The 25,783-nt window shown below is 42.4% G+C and overlaps 2 protein-coding genes across 3 annotated transcripts in view; one reads left to right on the top strand and one right to left on the bottom strand.

The window, feature by feature from the left end:
* Positions 1-6,924, bottom strand: part of Nufip1 (nuclear FMR1 interacting protein 1) — a 32,756-nt gene extending 25,832 nt beyond the window's left edge. For both annotated transcript variants that reach the window (XM_055609743.1, XM_055609744.1), the window contains exons 1-5: positions 6,498-6,924; positions 5,876-5,958; positions 4,142-4,240; positions 3,404-3,466; positions 2,606-2,682 (exon numbers count right to left, since the gene is read on the bottom strand). In XM_055609743.1, coding sequence (XP_055465718.1) covers positions 2,606-2,682; positions 3,404-3,466; positions 4,142-4,240; positions 5,876-5,958; positions 6,498-6,891 — 716 coding nt within the window. In that variant the 5' untranslated portion in view covers positions 6,892-6,924. The remainder of the gene's footprint in view (positions 1-2,605; positions 2,683-3,403; positions 3,467-4,141; positions 4,241-5,875; positions 5,959-6,497) is intronic.
* Positions 6,925-7,006: 82 nt separating this feature from the next.
* Gpalpp1 (GPALPP motifs containing 1) lies at positions 7,007-25,491 on the top strand. The gene is made up of 8 exons (XM_055609786.1): positions 7,007-7,201; positions 10,270-10,381; positions 11,418-11,525; positions 14,971-15,076; positions 17,935-18,066; positions 18,725-18,889; positions 22,196-22,294; positions 23,629-25,491. The coding sequence occupies exons 1-8, from the start codon at positions 7,114-7,116 to the stop codon at positions 23,845-23,847; spliced, it is 1,029 nt and encodes a 342-aa protein (XP_055465761.1). The 5' UTR covers positions 7,007-7,113; the 3' UTR covers positions 23,848-25,491.
* The last annotated feature ends 292 nt before the right edge of the window (positions 25,492-25,783 follow it).

The following is a 25,783-nucleotide window of genomic DNA, read 5'->3' as shown; positions in this document are numbered from 1 at the left end:
GCATCATCACGACAAAACTAACGAGTCAGGAGTTTAGCGGGGCTTGCTGACACAAGCTTGTGATCCCAACAGCTGGGAAGCTGAGGCAGGAGGATTGCCACAAGTTGGGAGACTAGCCAGGTCTACATAGTGAGTTCCAGAAGCCAGGTTATTTATTTATTTAGTAAGAGAGTCATCTTGAAACAGAAAAACAAAAAGGAAAAAATAGCAACCCCCCCCCAACCACAAAGTAATCAAAGGGTCTAAAAACGTTTATGAGACAAAGTCTACCTGATTCCAAAAGCTCAGAAATAATGTAGAAATAACGTGAATCAAGCCCACACTTAGAATCCTGACTACCAATTGTAAGAGTTTCAGCACTTTAGCTAAAAGAAGATGAGCTTGACAAATGTTTAATTGTACAGTACAGGTCACTGTTATAACTGAGTAACAACTATAAAATGAACATCTCCCTCTCTACCACAGGGGAACCAAATAAAGAAAACACTGATGTTCTCACTAATCAAGCAGTCTCTCCAGTCAGTGAGCACCACCTGTTCACCTGCAGCGTATAACACAGGTGTTGGGCTTTCTGAAAAGGACTTAGTGACGGAGCCAGAGCTGAGGTCCTGCAGGTGAGAGAAGGACAATGGAACAAGAAAGCTCAGATACTGCTGAGGCTGATGTGAAGGGAGATGGGAATTCACAGCAAAGGTTGGTTATGGACAGGAAGCCATTTTCAAAAAAATTAAACATTATAAAGGAAATGAACTAACTGGACTAGCAACCCCCAGGTGACCAGACTACAGCAGAGGAAAAGCTAGTGCCTACAGGTCCTTTCCATCCCAGCAAGCAGGGAACCACCTTGAGTATTGCTGCAGTGAGCTTTCCAACCCCGAGTGTCAGACAGCAGTCAATACTGTTTACCCTTCTATACAAAATAATAAGGGCCTAACCAGCACATAACAACAAAAACAAGCAAAGAAAAAACAAATTCCACATATTTGAAGAGTGATGTCATAAGAAAAATAAAATGTAGCTGTATAAAAGCCACACAGGATGTGCTCTATAGGTAAGCGTTTCAAGCATCTTTCTCAGACTCTAAGACTAACTTCTTGGTGGGCTGGCGGGCCAAGGCCTAGAATCCTCGGATGAGAAAAGAGGATCAGGATTTCAAACACAGCCTGGGCTACTGAGTGAGTCAACAACAGCCTGAGCTGTCAGGATGAAGAGATGGTTAAGAACACCGGCTGCTCTTCCAGAGGGCCCAGGTTCAATTCCCAACAAATACAAGGTGGCTCACAACCATGGGTAACTCAGTTCCAGAGGATCCAAGGCCTTTTTCTGGCCTCCTCAGACACTGAGCACACACGTGGTACACAGGCAGACATACCAGCAAAACACTCAGACACATGAAATAATAATTAAAAAAATCTAAATTGGGTTCCGCTAGGGACCGCAGCACAGTGGCAGAACATTTGTCTGGTAAGAGCAACCCCAAGGCTACAAAATCAAATATAAAACGAATGACCTCTTGTTTTATCTGACTTTCCTTACTTCGTTAATCCTAGGAAAACAGCACTGTGGTGGTTTGATTGGGAATGTCCTCCTAAAGTAGTAAGTAAACCCTTGGCCCAACTGCGGCACTGTTGAAGAGGTCATGGAGCGTTCGCACTATGGAGCCTTCCTCACTGGACAAAGCGTGTCACTGACAGCTGACTTTCAAGGCTGGCAGCCTCGCCCCACTTCTAACTCACACTGTTTCCAGGTTATCAACAAATCAGCCAGCTTCCTGCTGCAGCTGCCTGCCACCATACAGTTCTTGCTTTCTGGAGCCATAAGCCAAACTAAACTTTCCTCCAGCAGAAAAAAACTAAGACAAGTAATTGATTCTCAAAGTGTGTCTTATTCTAATAGCTTCCCAGCCTTCTGCTGCATGACCAAATGTGTGAGAACACAGCAAAATAGAGCTCCAGGCAGATTTTTCACAAATACACTGCAGGCAGGCACCAGCTATGCCATCTGTGCTGGTAGATGCAAAGCCACAAGTTACACAGTCAGGCTCACATTAAACATTAATCACAGGCCAAGGACACAAACATGTGTGTCTTATTCATTTCTGTACCCACTATGCCTAACTGTGAACAGGCATTCGGCTGTGTGTTCAAACAGAAGTAAATATAGCAATGTATTAAACATTTTAAGTATCAATTCAAGCCCACTGTCTCCCCAGCCACTGAACATCTACAGGGTATACAGTCCCTTTGTGCCACATCTGTGTTTAAATGGAAAGTTCCATGACTCTCCCCAAACTACATTCAATAGCTTCGTATAATGTAGGTCACAGTTCTCTTTCTTTGTGTTAACATTACAAAATAACTCAATGAACTTCACTAACTACTAAAGATGTTTATTTTTAAACCATTGACTAACACTACTCTCAGTCCCAATGTAGCACTATTGAAGAACGCAAAATCAAGTTCAGTCACCTTCAGTGGAATGCCTACAATGTCATAAAAGATATTTTTCCTTTCATATTCATCAGAGCCGGGCTGGCCATTATGTTGCAACACCCAGTCCTGCGACAGGAAAAGAAAAATTTATCAGTTCACAGCTCCTTACTCACTTTCTTCTTTCTTCCCTCCATCTTGCAATCTCCTCTGGAGTGTCCAGTTTGATCTTCTTCATACCAGGAGCATGCATCTAGGGGCAGAAAGCCTGCTGAACATCAGGGAGTACACTGTAGGCATTTAACTAAACATGACATTGTGTCCAACATTAAACTTACAAGCAGAAAGTATCTTAAGCTATCATTCCCACTCTAACTTATCTTTAAAGAAAAGCAGCCATAGCTTATGTAGCCACATTAGTGCTTTATGGGGGAAAGCAGCCTAATTTTTACTACATAGATGTATAACCCATTTTCTCAACTGACATTAAATACCCAAGCAACCAACTTACCAAAAAAACAGTTAAAGAAATGAGTAGCCATGATCATTTTTGCCCAAGTCCTTTCCCACGTGTCCTTAGACACCCTGAATCCCCGAAGCAGGAGTTACAGGCAGTTGTATACTGTCCAATGTGGGTACTGGGAACAGAACTTGAGTCTTCTGGAAGGGCAGTACGAGCTCTTGACTGCTGAGCCATCTCGTCAAAAGCCATAGACACGACCATTTTAAGAGTCATGGTATGGTAAAACCAGCATACAACTTGCGAGTGTAAGAATGGGTTCGGAACAGCAGATCATTCGTTCAGTCTGTGAGGAGGAGCTAATACTAAGCTATTTCGCATGGTTTGAGACTAACATAGAGTAGGAGATGTAAAACTCCCTTAAAAAGCACCAAACACTGTATAAATATTACTTATTATTAGCATACACAGAGAACACATTTAAAAAGGGTTGTAAAAGGCTGGAAGAACTTACATTTTTCCAATGGAACTGGACAATCTTCTCATGCGCACTAAAAGAGCAATCTACTTCAGGGCACTGAAAAGTTTAACAACAGAAGGACAATTTAATGATCTACACCACCAGGTCTACAGACGCTGGTCTGCTAACAATTCTCAGGCCAGCAGCAAGACAGAGAACACTCTGAAGCAGAGCTGTACTCAGGAAGGAATGGCATCCTCCACAGGAGTGAAACAGCCACTCTCCCCATTTCCTCCTCCATTTGAGTGAAACTAAAACTTTAGTTCCTAATTCTTATGGTGAGAGGCATGCCTGCAAATCAATGTTTCCAAAACAAGAATTTTCCTTAAAAAAACAAAAACAAAAACAAAAAGAAAACCTCTCAAGCATTCTAAATGGCTTAGCATTTTAGAAATCATTTGCTATCTGTATTATATTTAGAGGGCAGCAAGCTATGACGCGTCACAGCCGAAGGTCAAGACAGCTCTAGACAGAAAGCACCCAGATGTCCAGAGCAACTGCAGGGGCGGCACAGCTGCCTTCTCTCATGCACCCACGGAGGAGCAAAGACTGCCACTTTTCCATGAAGCCCACCCCCAAACTCCAAATTCCACACATTGTGCCCATGTGTCAAGTCATCAAACATTTCTTTCTGTAACAACTAACTTATGAGGAAAATAAGCTTAGTACTTTCACCCAAAATACATATAAAGACCATTTCTACATCAGGTCAGAATAACTGGGAAAACCTACTTTTGTATGTTCAGACATGTGTATGTCATACTTTTCTTGATTTTTAAAGCCACGATCACAGGTATCACAGAAAAAGTGGAAAACCGGTTCCTTTTTTTTCTGCAAAGAAAAAGAAGCTATCAGACTGTGGTGGGAAATCTGTTTTACCAAATGCAACTATTCCAGGAATACATATTTGATTTGTTTTGAAACATATCCATGGGGTGGGAGTGGGCTCCTTAATTTTTTCTATCAATATAGCAAAAGTCAGGCACAACAAGCAAAATCTAAATGTAAAAAGAGCTCATACAAACTACAAATAGATTTCAAGCTGGAGACCTAATGAAGATTTGGTACAGCATCTGTCAAGATCTAAAAGTACCTTGCCTGTCACAAAGGATATTACCAGATTAGAAACTGACATAGGAAATAATCTCCATCTTTTAAATATTACATAACTGTTAATATTAAATGGACTGTTAATAGGTATACGCTACTCCTATAACACTAATAGTACGAGTTACATAGTTTCCACAGTATAAGAACACTAATTTCATGTTTTAGACAGTACTTGACTTACTCTAGACTAACTGTGTGACTTACACAAAGAAGAAACCTGACCTGTAGGTTAGGTTCAAACCAGAATAAAGAAAACCTATTTTAATACACTACTTGGATTGGGAAGTACAACCAGGCATTATTTCTCACTTGAAAAAATGGCTTTCAGGCCAGAGATGCCTCAGCAGGTAAAAGCACCCGCTGCCAAGCCTTAGGACCTGCGGTCAATCCCTAGAACCCACATGGTAGGTAGCACTGACACCTGCAAGCTGTTCTCTCCACATATGAACCCACCCCCAACAAAAAGAAAGAAAGCAAGGAAAAGGCTTTCGTAGCAACGACAAATACCCACCTCTGAAAAGATGGAACACTTACAACCAGGACAAACAACCTAACAACACAGTAAATCCTATCTGAATTTAAGGCAGTAAACGCATAGCTTGGGTGATTATAAACTATCCTAATTTGAAACATTAGATTGTAGCTTAACTGAGTTTAACAAGAAAAAAAAAAAAAAAAAAAAAAAAAGAGGATCTGCTTTTATATCACGGAATGATTCTTCTATGCTAAAAAGCAGCAAGATTATGAAAAATAAAAGATGTGTCACTACAATTTGTTTGTGCTTCCAACTCAATAAGAAAAACCTGGGACTTCCAGTCTTCTCCTAAAATTCCAGCTGTCAGTCTCAATCTTCACAATTTTTTGAACAGTGTTTCTGAACCTTCCTAATGCTGAGACACGTTAGCATAGGAGCTCATGTCCTGGTGACATTCCCAACCATGAAATTATTTTTGTTGCTGCTTCATAACTGTAATTTTGCTACTGTTATGAATCGTAAAATAAACATCTCATACTCAGGACAGCTGATATGTAACCCATAAAAGGGTCATTCGATCCCCAGGTTGAGAACAACTGTTTTAAAGCTTCACCGACGTTTCATATTTACATGTATTAGGAAGCATAATTCTCAACTACGTTTGTGTACCGAGACAGTTTTAATGTTCTCTCTTTTTTCTATAAATTTCATCATTATTTTTCAAAATGAGGTTGCTTCCACTTTTTATTTACAGCTTCTTAAAAATCCTACCGTACTAAAGCTACACATGCCCCAAACAGACGCGAAACACTGACAGTTAAAAAAAGATTCAAAGCAGTACTATAAAGATCCAAACACGGCGTTCATCATCTCAGAAATACCTTCTTTCTCTGTTTTCTGTTTTGAGGAAAACTGAAGTCACTGAATTTTGCATCATGTGTTCGTGGATAATAAGAATGTGTAACTAAAAAAAGGAAAGATAGATTCACGTAAGATTCAAATGTACATTCATTTATTAACCACTTTTTTTTTTCTTCCTTAAAGCAAAAGAAAAAAATGCGTAGGTAGCATCTGAGTGCAGGTCCCCAGGGAGGGCATTAAGGTAGGCGGTTGAAAGCTGCCCAATGTGGGTGTTGAGAACTGAGCGCTGTCCTCGCCGCCAAGCCATTTCTCCAGCCCCTACCAAATATATGTATTTCTAATACATATATACAATCATCACTTTCTAACTCAGTTTTCTTCCCTGTACTCTGTCCTCCTACACTGGGAAGAAAGGCAGCCCCCAAAAGGAAAGGATTTTTTTTTGTATGTTTTGCTGATTGCTATGTAAGTATATACCCCAGTATATAGTTGGGTTGAACTAATCAACTCTGAATAAACAGGTAGAGGAAAACCTTCTAGTGGGACACACTTTTGAGTACTCATTACCGGCCTCCCAAAAACACAGGGCAGAGCTGAAAGATGCAAAGGGAAAGCTGGGAGAGGGAAGGAAGAGCAGCTTACCCGGAGGGTGGTAGGGCGTGTGGTAGGTGGGAAAACCATTAGGAGACAGCCCCCAGTACCAGGGCGTCGAGCTTGGATAATTCCAGACCGGCTGGCCGCCGAACTGAGGCTGGACATCCTGCGGGGCCTGGGCATCGAAAGGGGGCTGCGCCGCGGGGAGAATCTGAGCATCGAACGGGGGAAGCGTTCCGGGGAGAGGCTGAGTCTGCACGTGGGGCTGCCCCGGCTGGCTCGGCTCGGACCGCGCGGCCGGCGACGACAGAGGAGGTGGCGGCGGCGGCAGCATGGCCCAGAACACCCAGTTGTCCCGCGCAGGGGCAGCCTCGCTCGTGGTCCCCAGCGCCGGAGTCAGCTCCGGGGCTGAAGGCCACGCCGCGGGGGCCGGCTCTGCCATCGCAGCTAGCGCGCACGGTGCCCCAAAAGTGCAAGTGTGGAACTAACATTAAGCGTCACTTCCGTTACGGCAGTCCGGCCCCGAGAGCCGAGCGCGGGTTGCGTCATCAGACGGGGCCGGAAAAACTTGCGGCTGCGGGGCTCGGCCCGCCGTCCCCGCTGGGTTTAACTGAACTGCGTGTGCAGGTCGGCTTGGGCTCCGAGCGACCGTGCGTCGCAGCGAATGGCCAGGGACCTGATTGGGCCGGCACTGCCGCCAGGCTTCAAGGAGCACGCGACCGCCGAGGACGAGGAGCGGGACCCGAGCCCGGGTAAGCCGCAGCGGGCGCCCGCCGTCACGGCGGAGGGGGCGCGGCCAGCCCTGCGGGGCACGCGGGAGTGTTAGGGGCTTGACCAGCATCCTTAAAACGGCGATACAGCCCCAGTTTGCAGTGGACTGTGCTACCTGGCCAGTCTTCGTCCGGTCGTCTGTTTAGCCCCCTCCCCATCAGTAAGAAAATCCCACCCTCCGTAGGAAATGAGGACGGCTAGTCTGATGAAGCCCAAATCAGAACTTCGTATCTGTATACCTTCGAACTTAGAAGACGCCTGCCGAAGATCGAGTGCCTCTCTCCTCCCCGGCCTGACTTCCTGGCCTTTTATTCTATCGTTCCGGCTCACACACGCACTCCAGTGCTCACACAGTCCAAGTTTATGCTTCCTTGAAGACAGGCTTCCTTTTGGCCGCACTTGTTGTACTTATATGCCTGACAACTCTAACACATCCTTCAAATCCTAGTTTTAAGAGTCACCTTCTTGAGCATTGTCACGTCTTATTTAACACATCTATTCCAGTCACTTGTTGACCTGTCAGTTTTCATTTCACTATGTCTTGTAACCTTAACATGCAGAGGCAGGCCACACTCTGTCATGCTTTTCTGTATTTATTGTGTATTCCAATTGTGTATTGAAGGCTGGGAGTGATTATAGTTTAGAAAAAAAAAAAAAAAAAACAAAAGTGAAGGAATAATCCAACTCTTTCTAAATCTGATTTTCTGGCTACCCAGAGATCGTGCCTCCACCAGAGTCTTCTTTCCAGCCCTTGTTTCTAGTGTAGCCATTTTTTTTTTTAAAAATCCCCTTTATTCTTTGTTAGCAAGAAAGTTTCCATGCAATTAAAGTTGAAAACGTATGAGTGAATGAATTCTATTGGGTAAATCCCCTGCAGTTCATTTACCCATTTTACTGGTGACAGACATTTGAATAGATTCCGGTTTTTAACTTACAAAGAGTTCACTACATTATATGTAATATTACTTATTAACAATACAAGTAATATATAAGCAATAATATATTACAAAATATTAATAACGTATATTAACAACATATTAATGTATTAGTTATATATATATATATATACACACACACACACACACACATACATACACCCTCAGCTTCAGAATTAAACCAGTTTACTAAAGTCCTCAGCAAGTATGGGAATTCTGATTGTTCTGTGCCTTCCCTAATCATTTCTCTCTGTCTTTGCCATCTAGTGTTTTGAAGCCATATTTTCATCGTAGTTTTAATTTGCATTTCCTTGTGGGAAATGAAATGGACCACTTTTCTTATTCTTTGGTTATTTTTTTACCACTGTGCTCTGATAAAGTCTTGGTCATTTCCTATTAAATTGTTTGTCGTATTGTCTTGTAGAGTTTTTAAAGTTAGCATACAAAGCATTAGGTTGCATTATTTATATTCGGGGGGGCGCCATGTGCATGTGAATGCAGGTACCTGAGGAGGCTAGAGGTTGTGGAATATCTTGAAGCTGTAGTTACAGGCAGTTGTGAGCCTCCTGATGTGGGTACTGAGACCCAAACTTGGGCGCTCTGCAGTGTACATTCTTAACTGTTGGTTGAGCCATCTGTCAAGACCCCTAATTATGGCATTTTCTAAATAAATAAAATTTTTGTTAATTTTTCTTTCCACTCCCCCACCCCAACCCTCTTAGACTTTCACTCATCTCCCGTAACCTCCTTTCCCCTTTGTTTTGCCTGTATGTCCCCGATCCTTCAATACCACTTTTAACCCCTTGTGGTCTCCTCTCTAGTTTCATGGCCTATGTCCATACTTGCCCCACTTCTATACACATACACGAAAATTATAAGCTAGACTGCAACTATCAGAGAGGACACAGGGTATTTGCCTCTGAAACTGGGTTACCTCACTGTAGAATGTTTTCTTATTACAACCATTTTCCTGAAACTTTCCTGATTTCATTTTTCTTTACAGCTGAATCCACAATAATCCACAATAATACAGTTGAATATACAATAATCCCATTGTATATTTTATACCATATTTCTGCTGTCCATTTATCTGTTGATGGACATTTAGGCTAGCTTCATTTCCTCTCTACTGTGACTAAGGTATCAACAAACACAGATGTACAGATGCTATGCTGGTTGGTGGTCTTTTTTGTCATCTTGACACAAGCTTTTGGTCATGGTGTTTCGTCACAGCAATAGACACCCTAACTAAAACACTAGCATTTTTCTTACATGTTCTCATAAAATGTTCATTGGCTGTACTACATTAGCCATTTGAAAGCATGCATTTCAGTGGCATTCATACTGTTTACATAGCCACCACTGTCCATCCATCTCTAAAGCTCTTCTCGTGAACTGAAGTATGTTGAACAAAACCCCTATCCCTCCCTGCCCACAGCTCCTAGCATTTGCTGTTCTGTGTGATGAATGAGCTGTTCTAAGTACCCTTGGAGGAGGGGATCAAACAGTCGGGAGTTCCTGTAACTGTTGCACTTTTCATAATGTCCTCAGGGCTTATCTGTATACAATTCTTCAGTGTTTCCTTCTTGTCAGGACTCATGATCCGGGGCTTAAACAAAGTAACACAGGCAGATTAAGCTAACTCTCACAACTCCCGTAGTGAGTAAGTGGCGAAGTACAAATTCAAAGCCAAAGAATTCATCTCCAAAGCTTACAGCCTTGCCCTCCTTTGTGTTAGACATACGAACCTCTTCAGCCTCAAGCATCAGGTGGTTCAGGAGAGTGCATAGCTTGTTCTTTTCTGCTGACTCTTTCCTCTGTCTAGCATGTTCTTGTGAATTGCTGTATGGCCACTGTGTCACCCAAATGCCTTGTCAGAGTGACCTTTCTTCACCAGTCCACACAGACAAGTTTTAACTTTTCAGTAGCAGAACTTTTTTCATGTTTGTTTCTTTAGAAGTATTTTCTCTGTCCCTGATGGGTGGAGAGTTGGTAGATGAATATTTAGAAAATAAAAGTCCATAGTAAACGCTAGCCAGCTGTGTCTGGAAAGAAAACTCCAGCTAGGAGGACTTGGTAAAAGAGCCATAACATACTCATCTGACCTTGTACAGTCGCAGGGCCAGCTTTGCCCCCTGACTACAGAAGCAGCAGTTCGGACTCCTCAGACAGTGACGAGGACAGCAGTTCTTTGTCTGAAGAAGATGACACTGGTCCAACCGCAAGGTAAATCACTAACTTAGACAGCGAACCAAGCTTCACACCTCTCCTAAGTTGGCTGGAACCCGTGGCTACTAGAACCCTGTATTTGGATTTGTGCAGCACAGGAAAGAGGTCACCTCCTGTGGCATTTCACAAAATCTTCTATAAAGAAGCTTATTGCAATTGGGTGAGGTGGTACCCACCTTTAATCCCAGCACGCCAGCGGCAGAGCCAGCTGATCCATGTGAGTTAGAGGCTAGCCAGGGCTACATAGTGAGAGCCTGTCTCCAAAACAATAAAATAAAAATAAAAAACAGCGTATTCTAGTAGTGTGTGCATATAGAGATGCTTAAAGTAAATGGGTGAATTAATGAATTAATAGTCTGTGTACATGGTGCTAGGGAATCAAACCTATGGCTTTGAGCAAGATAGGCAGACTGTCTACCATTGAGCTACATCTCTAGCCCAATAAGATTATATATAAGAGGGTTTCCTTAACGTGTCATTGAAATAACTAAATACTATAAGTAATCGCATAGACGTTCTTTTTTAAATTGATATGCAGCGGGATGTTCTGTTTATATAAATGATTCCCTTCTAATCTAGCCTTATGAACCATGGGTCAGGTAGATAAGTTGAACCTTTGTTTTTTTACAGATTAATAAGGTTTTTATGCCCTTTCAAGATTATGAGACAGAAAAGGCAACTTAACAGTGCTTCTGAGAGGGAAAATAAAAGCTGAACTCATGCATTTCACTAAGAAAGGGCCGCACAGACTGCTGAGATCTTTCACTTAGTGGAGTCTTGAATTCTCCACAAGATACAGAATACTGATCTAGTCCTGGTAAATAAGAAACTGAGGATAAACTCCAGCAAAAGATTAAGAACTGTTGTAATGCACTGCCATCTAGGGCTTGCTGTTGTTTTGTTTTGACAGGATGACTTTAGTGTTTCAGTGTTTAGATATCTACTTAAAGTTAATCTTTTCTTTCAAAATTAAAGCTTTTTATAAAAATTTAACGTATCTTTAACTTAATGTAATGATACATTTTGTTTTCAGAAAGCAGAGGAGAAACCAAGAAAGAGATGATGATGATGATGATGATGATGGGTTTTTTGGGCCAGCCCTTCCTCCTGGGTTTAAGAAGCAGGATGACTCTCCTCCAAGGTGATAATGTATAATGTTTCAACTATTTTGTTTTTGTTTTTTGAGACAAGCTTTCTCTGTGTAGCATTGGCTGTCCTGGACTCACTTTGTAGATAGACTAGGCTGGTCTTGAACTCACAGTAATCCACCTGCCTCTGCCTCCCTGAGTTCTGGGATTAAAGGTGTGCACCACCACACTCAACTTCCGCCAAAGTTCAGAATATTATATTGTTTTATACAGAGACTGACCCATGATAGCCATCCTTTTAGTTTTGAATGAACAAATTTATTAGTATGTAGCAACAGAGACTAGAAGACTCAAACAGCAGATACACAGTAGAACATCAAGGCAGGCACTCACTTCATCCAGCAGAAATGACTGGAAAAGCACTGGGAAAACAGCTAGAGCCCCTGACAGACAAAGAGAAACAGAAAGTCTGCTCCTGGGTAAGACTTCAACTAGCCATTCCCACAACGTGCATTTTTATACCCTGGCAAACAGTAGCAGGGTCTTCTGCTCTTGGAAGGTTTTGGGCAGGCCTCACTGTGAAGCTGTGTTCTAGAGCCATGTTTCTACCCAACTGATTTGCTCTCCTGGACTCAGGCTCGTGACTTTTTTGGGGGGTTGAGAGAGAGGCATGTTTTCTGTTCTCCTTTCCCTGTCTCATAGGGCTGGGAGCCAGCCTGTCTCTGAACAAGGGGTCTTGGAGACAAACACGCTTGGTTTTGAAGTGGGACCCACATCCAGAACCCCTTCTCGGGGAGCTTAAGGAGCACATGACAATTTACTAATATAATACATATTCCATGCATGCCTGTATGTAAGAGTATGTAGAAGAGGTGGCTGTTTCTTTTTGTATTCAGAGTTTAGGACTTTATGTGTCAATACCTAATTTCCATGTAACTCTGTTTCTTTTAGGTATAGCAGGGCTACACAGTCTACTGCCATTTTGTGGCATTCCTAAACAAAGAATGCTTTTTACATTTTGAAAGTAGCACCAGTGATCCAGGTACACAGATGCTAGTCTCAAAGCATAAAAGTTAGGACCTGCTTCTAGCCTTTATAGATAAGCTGCTGTCCCCTGGGATATAACCTTCCTTCAGAAGAACCCATTATAGATGAACCATCACTCACCTCAAAATCTACAATCCAGAATGCTTCCAAATCCTAGCCTTTGAGTGAAGCCAGCATGATACCACAAGTCTGCTATTTAGTATGTACAAACCTTGTTTTATGTATATAGTTATCAGGTAGAATATCATCTACAATTGCCTTTAGGCTATTTGCAAAAGGTGTATATGAAATGCAATGCATTTTATATCTAGACTTGAGACCCCTTCCCCAAGGTTTCTCACCATGCATCTATAAATAGTCCAGAATCTGAAGTTTGAAATGCTCATGTCCAGGCATTTTGGACAAGCTGTACTCATAGTGTACTTAATCTGCCGCAGCTCCTTTCTTGAAAATTACATTTTGGTCTGGGCGTTCTCTTTACCTTACAGGTCTTCTGCTCATACATGATGGTTTCTGATCTTGTGTTTTTATGAGAATTCTGTGAGCAAATCTATATCCAGATGTGTTTCTTGTGCTTTCTCTTTTGACTCTTTTTTTTTTCTATTTGTTTTATCATATTCTGCTTTGTTTGTTTTATTTTTAAATGCCTGTTTTCTAATGAGAGAGAAAGATATGGTGTAGATTTTGGTGGGTAGAGAGGCCGGAAGGATCTAAGTGGAATTGAGGGAAGGGAAACCGTAATCAGAATATATTATATGGGGAAAAAAAAAATCTATTTTCAGTTTTAAAAAGTGAAAAAAAAAAAAAAGAAAAGAATATTTTGGACATTGAAGTCCATGTGTGAAATAAATACTAGTATACATTGAAGTAAAAAATCTCTGATACAACTGTAGAATGCCATGGCTGTCTTACATTTTATATATATTTATATAATTCTGTTTAAATATTTATTATTTGATTTGTTCATGGGGGACACACATATGACATCACTGAACAGGTGGCAGTCACAGGACTACTTGTGGGACTTGATTCTCCCCCTTTACTCTCTGAGTCCCAGGGATTGAACTCAGGTCCTCAGCTTGTCTGCAAGAGCCTTTACCCACTGAGCTTTCTCATTGGCCCAATATATTTACTGTCTTCTAAGCTTATACCACAAATTTTATCTCCACAAATTCTAAAGTCATAAAATCGAACAATTAATGTCTGTGTAGCCCTGGGAAGAAATATACTTAGAAAAAAAGAAAACTTCTAACATTTCCTTGTAGCTTGTAAATGGCAGTTAATTGGATCTTTCTGCCAGTCTGTAGCTGTATGCATTCATATAAAAAACTGTTATACTCGTCTTGGTTCCTGAAGCAAGAGGAGATTATTAAGTGGTCAGATCCATCGACTCTCAGTACTGTTTCCCCTCTGCCACGAAGCCTGTCAGGGAGGCTCTAAGTCAATAAGATACCACGTGGAAATCCAGCTTAGGGCCTCAGTGGCATCTGGGTAGGTGACACTGACCAGGGAGAACCCTGAGGAAAACACTGGATAAAGGAACTGAAGGTATGACGTGAGAGGACAGTAGGTTTTCCTTTCTACAAAAGGCTCGGGATTGAGGCAGTTCTCTCGTATTGATGACAGTTGCCTGAGAAGGCAACTCTTAAAAATCATGAAATTTGACACCAAACGGTCCAGGGCTTAGACTCCAGCTTCACTTCTACTGGCTGTGTTGAGTTGGCTATTAATTCTTCGCAAAGTACAGTGGCATATGTGGAACTAGAAACATGCACCCAGTGAGCTGTGATTGGCACCGCACCGTCTCCTCCATCTGCAGGGCACAGTGGACCAGCTGCATTCCTCGCTGCCCCTGCATCATCACTGGATTATTAGCAAGGACTGTGCGCAGGCTTGCACTGCTGTGGTGCACTGCCCCTGACTGCTGGCATCTGTTCTGTGTACCTGCTGTAGCGGTCCTTAGAAAAACACACTTCCTACTTAAGTAGCCCTGACTGTAATTACAAGGCCCAGTGGAATTCTTCAGTAGATAGCAAATACCAAAACAGAATGGAAGTCAGAGCACAAGATGGAAAATATCCTCATGAGTACAGGCCTATCAAAAACATCTTACTGTAGAATCTGGTTGGCGAGTCTGAGAGACTGAGTTCAATCCCCGGTTTCACAAAGAGAACCCATTTCCTAAAGTTGTCCTCTGACCTCCATATGCACACACATTCCTATAAAGAAATGAAAATATTTTTCATTTAAAGTGAAGTAGAAAATAACAGGTGCAAAAAATTAAGTTTTTAAGCACTTAGTAAGAAACTATTAATACTAGTGAATATAATGCTCCAAAAATTCTTACTTTCAATATTTGTTATTGGCTGACTTTCTTATGATTGTGAACTTTTATTCTGAAAACAGCCTTTAAAGTCATGAGAGAATAATGATAGTATATTTTCTTTTCAGGCCTATGATAGGTCCTGCATTGCCACCTGGTTTCATTAAGTCTCCACAGAAAAGTGACAGAGGCAGAGAGGATCCAGGACAAGTGTCATCATTCTTCAACTCAGAGGTTTGGAAAGTTTTCACTTAAAGACTGAAATGTATAACAAACACAGAACCTGAATGGTATCTGTAATCATGTGGTTCACATGAGAGAGAAGACTCCAAATGATTCTCTTAACACACTGTCGCTTACTCTGAGAATAGAACACCCGGAGATAAAACAGAAGCTGTTCTCGCACCTGGTAACTCTTAGCAAAACAAGACTGTCAGGTGTTACGGTTTGTGCGCCTTGCCTTTGAAGGCTGATATTTTCAATTCTTTTTACTCCCTGTCTTAAATTCCCTGATAAGGTGGAAGGTTTTAACTTTGGAGGAAACTGCTACACAATAAAGATCCTCTGCCTAGGGAATGGTGCCACCCACAGTGGGTGTCTCTTCCTGCCTCAGTTAACATCATCTAGATAACCCTTCTTTCACATTCGTGCCCATAGGCCAACCTGATTTTGCCAGTTCCTGACTGAGACTTCCCAGGTGATTCTACATTATGTCATATTGACAGTGACAGTCAAAGCTAACCATCACAGTGGTGCACACTTTGCTTTCTAAAAGCAAAGAAAGTGTGTTCGATACATAAGAGGTCTAGAAGTAAGATCAGTCTGAGATTGGGTAATTTAACAACATAATCTCCATTTTTTTCATCTTTTTTTCCTGTCTTCTTAGGCATGCTAATCCCCCTTCAGATGATTGCTTTCTTTATACCCCTTACACTTGCCAAAGTCTTCACATTGACATGCAGTTCCCAGTGTCCAGATGCTGAAGGTGAATGGATGCCTTCACCTCTGGTAGAGGAAGGGAAGCCTTCCTGAAAGTTTCCTGTAGGCTCTCTATCCACATTTGACCAAAATTGTATAACATGCTCATGCCTAAGCCTGTCAAGTTAGTACTAGCCAGACCAAACTGGATGGCTTTGAATTATACAAGTTTTCCCCCAGTTTCATGGTTCCAAAGAGGGCAAATGGTAAAGGTTCTTCTACAATAGAGTGGTAAGAACTGTTACCACAAAAATAAAACAAAAAGAGCTAGGGCTGTGGAAAATGGCCTAGAATGGTGCATAACTTCTATCGTGTTTTCAAATAAAGTTGCTATCATAGATACTAGGGCTCAGTAGACATCGCCAAAGGAGTTGCAGGTCCTTGTGATCCAGACAAGGAAGTGAGCATAGACACAGGTGCATCAGTAGCAGAGAGAGTTTATTAAGAAAAGATACACTGCCAACCAAGAGAGCAGTCAGCGTCTCAAGCAACCCTGCTGCACAGAAGGTCAGCGTTTACGTCTCTTAGTGGAGACGCTGGCTTGTGTGCATAGCGTAGGTGTGGTTCCCAGCCAACTTCAGAACATGATGCAGTTCTAGCCCATCTCCACTCCTTCATGGCCGCTACCACCTACTGTGGCCCTCAGTGCCCACATTGGGCTGGGACTTAGTGATTTTCACTGTCCATCCTGTCCTCCATAAGGATCTGTCCAGACCTGATGTTCGTTCTGTAGGTAGCAGCCTGCTTCAGGAGCCCCTCTGCTACCCACCTACATTCCCTGTGGATTCTGTCTCTTCATGTGGACCCCAGTCCCCCTAGCTCTTGACCACAGACCCTCTCGGCCTTTCCTCCCAGCCCATCTACATTCTTTTCTTCACCCATCAACATACAGAGGCATGTGTACCAGGGACCTACAGCCACCTTGCTTGATTTGCAACAGGAAGGGCAACAGCAGCCAGAGAACAGAAAACCCACCCAACAATGACAGGACCTGAGACAGACACCAAGAAATACCTCAAACGTGACACCTAGATCTTAGTACAAAAACACAAACATGAACAGTCAAGACAACTCGCCTCCTCCAGAAGCCAGTAACCTTATTACAGCAGGCCCTGAAAAATGCAGTATAGCTGAAGCACAAGACAAGGCCCTTAAGATAGCAATTGTGGATAGACTCAAGGACCTTAAAAAGGGTATGAATAAATCCCTCAATGAAGTTTGAAAATACAAATAGTTGAATGAAATAGCGAAAACAATTCAAGACTTGGAAGCAGAATTTAATGAAGAAATAGAATTACTCTAAAGAAAGTTCAAAGTGAAATAAAACTGGAAATGAAAAATTTAGGATGTCAAACAAAAACCTCAGAGTTAAGCCTCACCAACAGAGTACAAGACATGGGAAAGAGAATCTCGAGTGCTGAAGACGAGGTAGGAGAAAGGGATAGCTCACTCAAAGAAATGTTAAATCAAAGAGAGAGAGAGAACAAGAGGTGTCACAACAGTGTTTTGTCTGTGCAGTCTGTCATCAATGCTGGGAACTGTATTAACACATCCCAGTCGTGTTTGGGGAGCTGTCACAGGATTCTTGTTTCATACAAGCTGATAGTAACACCCTGACTCACTTGCCATATTCCAAGAGGCATTTCATGAACAGAGAGCAAAACAGGTTTCAAAAATGTTATTTCTGACCAATTGGTAGTAAATACCAGGAACGCCATATCAGAAGGGATTTGAAGGCCAGATCTCCGTCCATCAATCAGAGGGTTGAAAGCTTGGACAAGTGACTCAGTAGGAGAGCCCTTGCATACAAAACCTGGTTCCTACCAGCAACACAAAAGAGGGAGAGAAGAAGGGAGGGGGAGGGAGAAAGAGAACAGAAACAAATAGGAATGATATAATGAGGTCTCCGGTGATGCAGGAAGAGACATGAGGTAGTCCATAGCTGTGAAGCTATCCTCTCCAAGGGAACCAAGGGAAAGCTCACTGTTGATGATGTGCTAGCAATGTATTTTTGTTTGCTTTATTGTTTGTGTGTAATCCATTTCAGCTCAATTCCAAGTAGTTTAAGATAATCGGTCTCTTCTTAGATTAAAGATGCTGTCTTGTTTTAAAAGGAAGCAGAGAGCAGTGAAGATGAGGGTATTGTTGGACCAATGCCTGCAAAAGGACCTAGTAACTATAGCGTAACGGCAGAGTTTGAAAAAAGGGCCCAGAGAATGAAGGAAAAATTGACCAAAGGAGATGATGTAAGTATTCAAAGGCTTTTTAAAAAATTGATTGATTTTATGTATATGAGTGTTTTGCCTGTATGTATGCATGTGCACCAAGTATACACCTGGTGTCTGAGGAGGTTAGAAGAGGGAGTCAGATCACCTGGAACTAGAGTTACAGACGGTTGTGAGCCACCATGTGGGTGCTAAGAACTGAACCTGCATCCTCTGCAAGAACAGCAAGAGCTGTTAACCTCTGAGCCAACTCTCCACCCCCTAGGAAGTAGCAGAGAATGTGCAGAGAGATAGGAGAAGTTGAGGGAAAGTGTGTATTATACATACATACATTTATGTTTATTTATAGCTTTGTTTGTATGGGGATTTTGTTTTGAGACAGAGTCTCATTTGTAGTGCTGGCTTACTATGTAGCCAACACTGCCCTTGAACACAGAAATCTGCTTGCCTCTGTGTGCCACCGTGCACAGCTGCTTTGGCTTTTTTGTTCTTTTGGTTTGTTTATTTTTCAAGACAGGGTTTCTCTGTGTAGCCTTGGCTGTCCTGGACTCGCTCTATAGACCAGCTGGCCTGGAACTCACAGAGATCCCCCTGCCTCTGCCTCCTGAGTGCTGGGATTAAAGGTGTGAGCCACCACACTGGACTTACTGCTTTGTGTTTAACTTTACTTCTCACACAGGATTCATCTAAACTCATCACAAGAGAGTCATGGATGACTGAGCTTCCTCCGGAAATGAAAGACTTTGGTCTTGGACCAAGAACCTTTAAGAGAAGAGCTGATGACAAATCCGGAGACCGGTCTGCCTGGACAGACACTCCAGCCGACCGGGAAAGGAAAGCTAAGGTAACAGGGTGTTTTTCTTTCCTTGATTTTTATTGATGTATTCTGTCCAGTTTTGCTTGGACTTGCAATGGTACAATACAAAATTATTTAAGGATACTGCTGATGCAGAGTGTTGGGGGCAACAGAACAGTTGTACATGATCTAAAAGGCCTGGGATGCTGGCTCTGAGTTCCTTGTCTCACACTAGTAAAGACTGAAGACATGGTACCATGAGCATCATGCAAAGTGGAAGCAAGCTTTATTCAGGAGGATTACAGAGATGTGAGAAATTGAGGACAAGTGTGAAATTTAGGAAAATTGGAACTCTTTAGAGCAGTGGGAGTTTCCAAGAACTCTCTTGTGTCGGTTTTTTACAGGTCTGTGGCAAAGACTAGACAAGGGCTGAGTAACTACTGTGATGTGGGTTAGTTCTCTAGACCATCAGGAAAGTAATGGAGAGCCCAGATGCTCTATGCATGTTCCCTGGTCAACCAGAGAAATGTCCTGGTTATGTGCTGACCTAGCTAGGGATAGTCAAAGCCTCCCCCTGTCCCTCTCTGACTTAAGCTTTATTAGCTGCTGAACTTGACAGTCTGCTAGCTGTTAGTCACGAGCTGCTGTTTCTCACTCCAACTTGGCAAGTGTTTCAGGTGCTCTTAACTACACCAAGTTCTGTCTGTTCTCAGAGCCAGCGAGGGCTCTGTCTGTTCCTGGTTACTTCATGTCTAAGCCTTTGTCTGTGGGGTGGCTGTCTGGGTGGAAGTTTCTTGGTGGAAGCCATCCTTACTTCTGCCCAGCTTGTGCAGTTGCTTGAAGGACAGGAGAAAGGGCAGTAGTACCTCAGCAGCCTGGAGCCGGGACAGCCAGTTGGCTGGTGCTGGTCCACGCCCTGCTCTCTCCTTTGTCTGGTCTGCTTGCTCCCTCCCACCCTGCCTCGAGCTCCTCTTCTCTGTTTCTCATTCCTAGTGTTGTTGCCTCACTCATGTCACCCGAACCTTCCTTTGAGTCCGCAATCCTCCCACCGCCGCCTCTCCGAGCCAGTTGCAGTCTTTCCCCTGGGTCCGTGCTCCCTAACTTCCTGTGCAGTGCTAGCCCCCGCAGCACTACTTTTTGAGATTGTGATTCTGAAAGAAACGTATGATCATCCTCTGCACAATAGTCACAGTCCTTGATTCCATCTTCCATCCTGCCGCCATTCTTAAAAACTAAGTGAAGCTCCAAGACTGGGTTACGCACCCTTATTTTATGGACAGGAAACCCCCCTTCCTGAGGACACCCTTCACAGGCTGTCACAGAGCTAGGAAATGACCACCAGAAAAAAATCATTTTTAAACTTCTAACTCCAAACCCCCTGGTCTTTATACCATATATGAACTGATATACTATTCTATATACCATTCTACTATACATGAAATGGTAAATTTCTTTGAAAGAAAACTAACCTTGCAGGCTAACCTAGCAAATGAAGTGACCCATAGATAACCTCTCAGAATACTGGAGCAGGTGTACACACGTGGGTACTGCCAGCGTGGCAAAAGTGTCTCCACTGCTGTGTTAAACAGATTACAAAGGTACAAAAGGCTGTGTACATAAAGTGTATTAGCTTTTACATTTTTGTTTACTAAGAAGCAGTCTGTTGGGTGTTAGAAACTGAACCAGTGTCCCTGGCACTACTCGTTAAACTTACTCCATCTAACTGGTCTAAATTGCTATAAAGTGTTTGTCACCTTGTGATGATAGCTTTATCAGTTCTGATCTAAAAAGCTCAACATTTGATTTATTCTCTCTTGCTCAGCAGCGCTTGCACCTAAGGATTTCCATTTGCCACATGAAGCTATGAGTTGAATTCTTGCGTTTGGTTGCAGGTGATAGAAAGAAAAAGATAAGATGAAAGCTGTCTGAGCTTTCGTTTTGTGGAGAGTTGGTTCTGAGTTAGAAGTGGTAAGGTGGGGAGCAGTGGGCTGGCCCAGTGGGTAAAGGTGCTTTCTCCCAGGCATGATAGCCTAGGTTCAGTCCCCAGGACCCACTTGGAGGAAGGAGAGATGACTCTCATGCTGTCCCGACCTCCATGTGCACGCCATGGCATATGTTTGCCCCCTCAAAATGTAAATGATATTTTTTAAAAAGAGGTGTCAAAGGGTGGGTGTTGTGTTGAGTTCTCCACATTTTGGCATCCTTCCTGATAGACTTTACAACCTCATAACTCCTCGGTGGTCCCAGAGATTAAAAGAAATTTAAGTATGGGAATAGGTGAGGCGATCCAGTATGCATAGAAGTAAAAAAACAATACATGATGCCAGGTCTAAATAGTCCAGAAGCTAGTAGTTCTGGGATGCCTGTCGTGGTTTTGTTGAGACAAAGTTTTACTATAGCTCAATAACCTCTAACTCAACAGTCTCCTGCCTTAGTTTCCCAGGGCTGGGATTACAGGCGTGAACTGTCCACTTCTCTTAGCTGCTTTTTAAAGTTTTTATTTTATTTTATTTCTTAATGTACAAGGATTTTGCCTGCTTGTGTGTCTGTGCACCACATGCACGCATGACACCCACTGAGGCCGGAAGAGGTTGTTAGATCTCCCTGAGACTAGCGTTACAGACAGCTGTGAGCCTCCTCCATGAGGATGCTGGAAAGTATATGAGGTTTTCCTAAGCAAAAGCAATTTTGAAATATGCCTTCAAAATGCTGTACAGTCACGCTTGTGTAGCTTCCTCACTCTGGTGTTCTCTAGAGTATCGCTGTAACCCTTCTCTAATTACAGGGTCCCACAGGGCACTGTAACGAGTGTATGTGTGCATGTGCGTGTGTTTCTGCTGTGGTCCGTCCTCTGACTTTGTGGCACACGCCTTTGCTCTCCCAGCTTGTGTTAGCTCTAGTGTGTTGGTAGGTTTCATGGGTTTTCTACATAGACCACTCATACCATCGTTGAATGATGATAATGTCATTTTCTTATTCTTTCTCTCTCTTCTTTCCCCCCTCCGTTTTTGTCAATATGTATATACTTTTTATTTTTACTATTTTTGAAAACAGTGGAAGATTTCTCATGTGCTATTTTCCAACATTTTGTCATTGTTAGTCCAGACTCATCGTGAGTTTCTTCCAGTTGGATGATTGAAGAGGGGTTTAGCTTGGACCGCACTGTTCTCTCTTTCTCAGGACGTCACACGCTCCTGCGCTAACTGATCCCTTCTCAAGTGTGTAGCAGTTCTGACTGGGAGGAATTTAACCACCCTGGCTTTAGTGCAGTATTTTGTCATTTAATCTAAGTAAAATTAATAGTATTTCTTTTAAATTCTATTTTTAAATGATGTTATTTTGTTCATTCTTCAGGAAATACAAGAAGCAAGGAAGTCATTCAGTAAGAAAGATGAAGAGAACAGACTGTCAGAAAGGGATAAGAGACTGGCTGAGCAAGTGTCTTCATACAATGTAAGTAAGAAAAGAAAATACATAAAGCTATAAATAATCTCTTTCTCCTTCTCTCTCTTCCTCTCTTTTCCATTTTGTTTTGTACTGGGATTTCACTACATAGTCCAGGCTGCCTTCTGACTTGTCCTCCAGAGTTTGCTGGTTTTCTGCGTTTTTGTCCTATTTTTCTCTCTCTCTCTGATTACTTAAAATCAACTGCACTCTGCTTCTAAATGAAAAGAATAGGAATGACAAAAACAAGCTCTTACCACCGAATATTGATTGTGATGTAAGGTAGCCATCTTATCTTTGAAATCCATAGCCGTAAAGAAAGCCTTTACAGATGACTTACAGGAAAAGTCAGTGTTGAGAAAGACGACATGAGGGGCTGGAGAGCCAGCTCAGTAGTTGAGAGTGCTTACTACTCTTGCAGAGAACCTGAGCTCAGTTTCCAGCACCCCGGGGTACCTTACAACTGCCTGTAACTCCAGTTCTGGGACACCAATCCCTCTTCTGGCCTCTCTGGGCTCTTGCACAGGTGTGGTGCAAAGAAACTCATGCAAGATCACACACATGCACTTTTTTTTTTTTTTAAAGACTTAAGTAAAGGACAGTCATGGTAAATGCCTGAAAATGGCTCACACTGTCCCTGTCATGGAAGCCATTCTCTGCAGCCCTGGGTGTGTGCACATCCACCCAGCTTTGAGGCGCCCATGCTAATCCTTGCATCCCCGGCTCGTCTGCTCAGGTCCACAGCAAAGCCCTAAACTTATTAAATCAGTTGCCCTTGCACAGACCTTGTCTGAAAATGGTACCTATTTAGACCTGGAAATTGAGCACCCACACAAGCTTAGAGGAGATGGAAAGTGAGGGAGGTTCGGGGAAAGAGTACCAGCAGAACAGTGGGTGATAACGCCTTTCCGCTCTGGCCTGCGCCGTTGCACAAGCCTGGAGTTGGGACGCTCCTTATTTTCATCTTTCCCTCTGTTTTGGCTTCCACCTGTCAGCACCTTCACCTCCTTCTACCCGAATGGCTTCAGGGACCAGTTCATCTGTGAGGTGGGAATAAAACTGTCCGTCTCTTGGTTTATATTCTTGTTAGGATTTCTGTAACCATAACGACTGCACGCCCTTCCTTTCTTACTCTTTTGCTGCACGGAGTTAGCAAAATCTGAATCATATTTGCCACCCGTGTCCATTTTCTTCATAGATGCCATCTTGGATCCAGAAACCCTCATCAGGGTTTGCAAATATCTCTTAATAACATGCCCTGGTCCAGTCTGCTTCGTGGCTATAGACTCTTTGTAACCTATGTGAGCTCAGGTTGCTATTTCTGTTCTCCTTACTTTCCACAGGAATCAAAAAGATCAGAATCCCTCATGGACATTCATCATAAAAAGTTAAAGAATAAGGCTGCTGAAGATAGAAACAAGCACCAAGAGAGAATACCATTTGACCGTGATAAAGACCTCAAGGTTAATCGGTTTGATGAAGCTCAGAAAAAAGCCCTCATAAAGAAATCCAGGGAACTAAATACCCGCTTTTCACACGGCAAAGGCAACATGTTTTTATAAGTAAGTGTGCTTCAGTGAGGTGCACTCAGACTGCTGAGTCTGAGCCCCTCAGAAGATCCCTGTGTCTATAGTAATTATGTGCACAAATATATTTCCTTTTGTAATAAAGTAGATGCAGAGTCTGCATTTTTATAAATGTGACTGTTGAAAAGTTGGGGGTGTGGTTTACGGAACAAATAGCTTTATCTTCACAATAGCCAAATAAGGGCATTGCTTATTAGAAAAGCTAAGGGTTCCGGTGAAGAGGAATGGCGCATGAGAGTAGGACATACGGCTTGAGGGTCATGTGCTCTTTAGAAAAAAAGGGCGGGGGTTTGTTTTGTTTGTTCACTTGCTTGTTTTTTTTTTTTTTGTTTTTTGTTTTTTTTTTTTGGGGGGGGGTCTCACTGTGTAACCTTGGCTGGCCTAGAACTTACTGTGTGTAGCAGCAGGGTCCACCTGCCTCTGTCTCCCAAGTGCTGGGATTGAGTGCCAGCACGCCCAGGCCCAGCTCTTTGAACAAGATTACAATTAGGGAAGATTCGTTGCTTCAGAAGGCCTCTCTGAGTTGAGCTACAGCTACTACGTCAGCTAGCCATAGTCCCATCCGAGAGTCTGTGATGTTGGTTAAGGGAACGTGTGGGAGCCGAGGGTGCTTCTTAAATTAAGTTCCTCATGATTTGTAGCACTGGGAAATGGACACTGGTATTCAGATGGATTTTAAAGTCAATATAAACTTTAAAGTGTTTTTTAGCTTACTGAATTGTTACCTCAGAGGGGTTTCCCTACATGAGGTCTGTCGGTCCGCCATTATTTGTTAGACAATGATCTTTGAAACATACAAATTTACCCTGGTCTGTGTCTCTTTTTAAAGGAATATGGGAACAGGCAATCAATGTTTCTTATATAGAATAGAATATTCTGGGGGTTCTTGGTTTTTCTTCATATAACTAAGAGACCATCCCCACAACACCCCAGTCCCTAATTTTTTGTGGTGGCTAACAAGTTTCTTCTTAGTTTTGGGTGGGACTGTAAGCTGAGTCTCTACCACAGCCTGGACCTTTTTCCCCAAATATATGTAATCTGCTTCAGAGTCATTGTGTGGGGCCCTTGCAAATCTATGAATTTTAAATTGCGCAGTTCGTCCTCCAGAATGCACACCTGCTAGAAAATACAAAACATGGAGTTTTGTCCTTCCTCCTTCTGCATGTTTTTATGCTTGGAACTTTTTGTTCACTGTTGGCTAAGTTGTTTTTATTGGTTTTAAGGTAAAGAAGGCTGTTTGGATTATCTCATATTAAGGAAATATTCTTGTGAATTTTTAAACCTTAATAGTAAGTATTTGTAGGAGAGGCAGTCTGAACGTTGTTACATCTGTTATCATCTGTGGGACGTCTATGTAACTCTGCCTTCATGGTCTCCAGCTGGCTGCATCCTGGAATTTGACATGGGCTCGTCTGATTCATATATGCATGTAGCACTTTGTAGCTGGTGTTCTGGAACATTAATTCTGTGCGGCTTTCTAAAATAACCAAATAATCACTGGAGGTGGAAAATCTGGACTCAACGATCACACTCGAGGGAACATTACATGTTTAATGCTGTAAACAATTCCTCTTACGCTGTTAAAAGTTCCTAAATGAGGAGATAAAACCTGAATTTAAATTCTGTGTATTTCCTGCAGATTTTCTTGTTCTGCTAACTCTTTATTCTAGTTCTCATGAAGCAGAGAGTTTTAATGGGAAAACATTCTGATTCTCAGTTCATGTGAACTTTATAAAACTTGTACAAACTGCTCATATTACAATATAAAGTATTTCTTAGTAGTGTTACACTTTTTGTACTGGTATAAACAGTCTATTCTAGGACTGTAGCTTTTAAAAACCTGAATTATTTTGAGTAAATTGAAGAGGTTTCTTGTCTAGAATTAGACAAATCTACCCTTTGACTAAAATGA

This window comes from Psammomys obesus, unplaced genomic scaffold (genome assembly GCF_907164565.1).
Source record: "Psammomys obesus unplaced genomic scaffold, mPsaObe1.curated_primary_1811, whole genome shotgun sequence".
NCBI lineage: Eukaryota > Metazoa > Chordata > Mammalia > Rodentia > Muridae > Psammomys > Psammomys obesus.
This window is presented reverse-complemented; position numbering and strand designations above follow the sequence as displayed.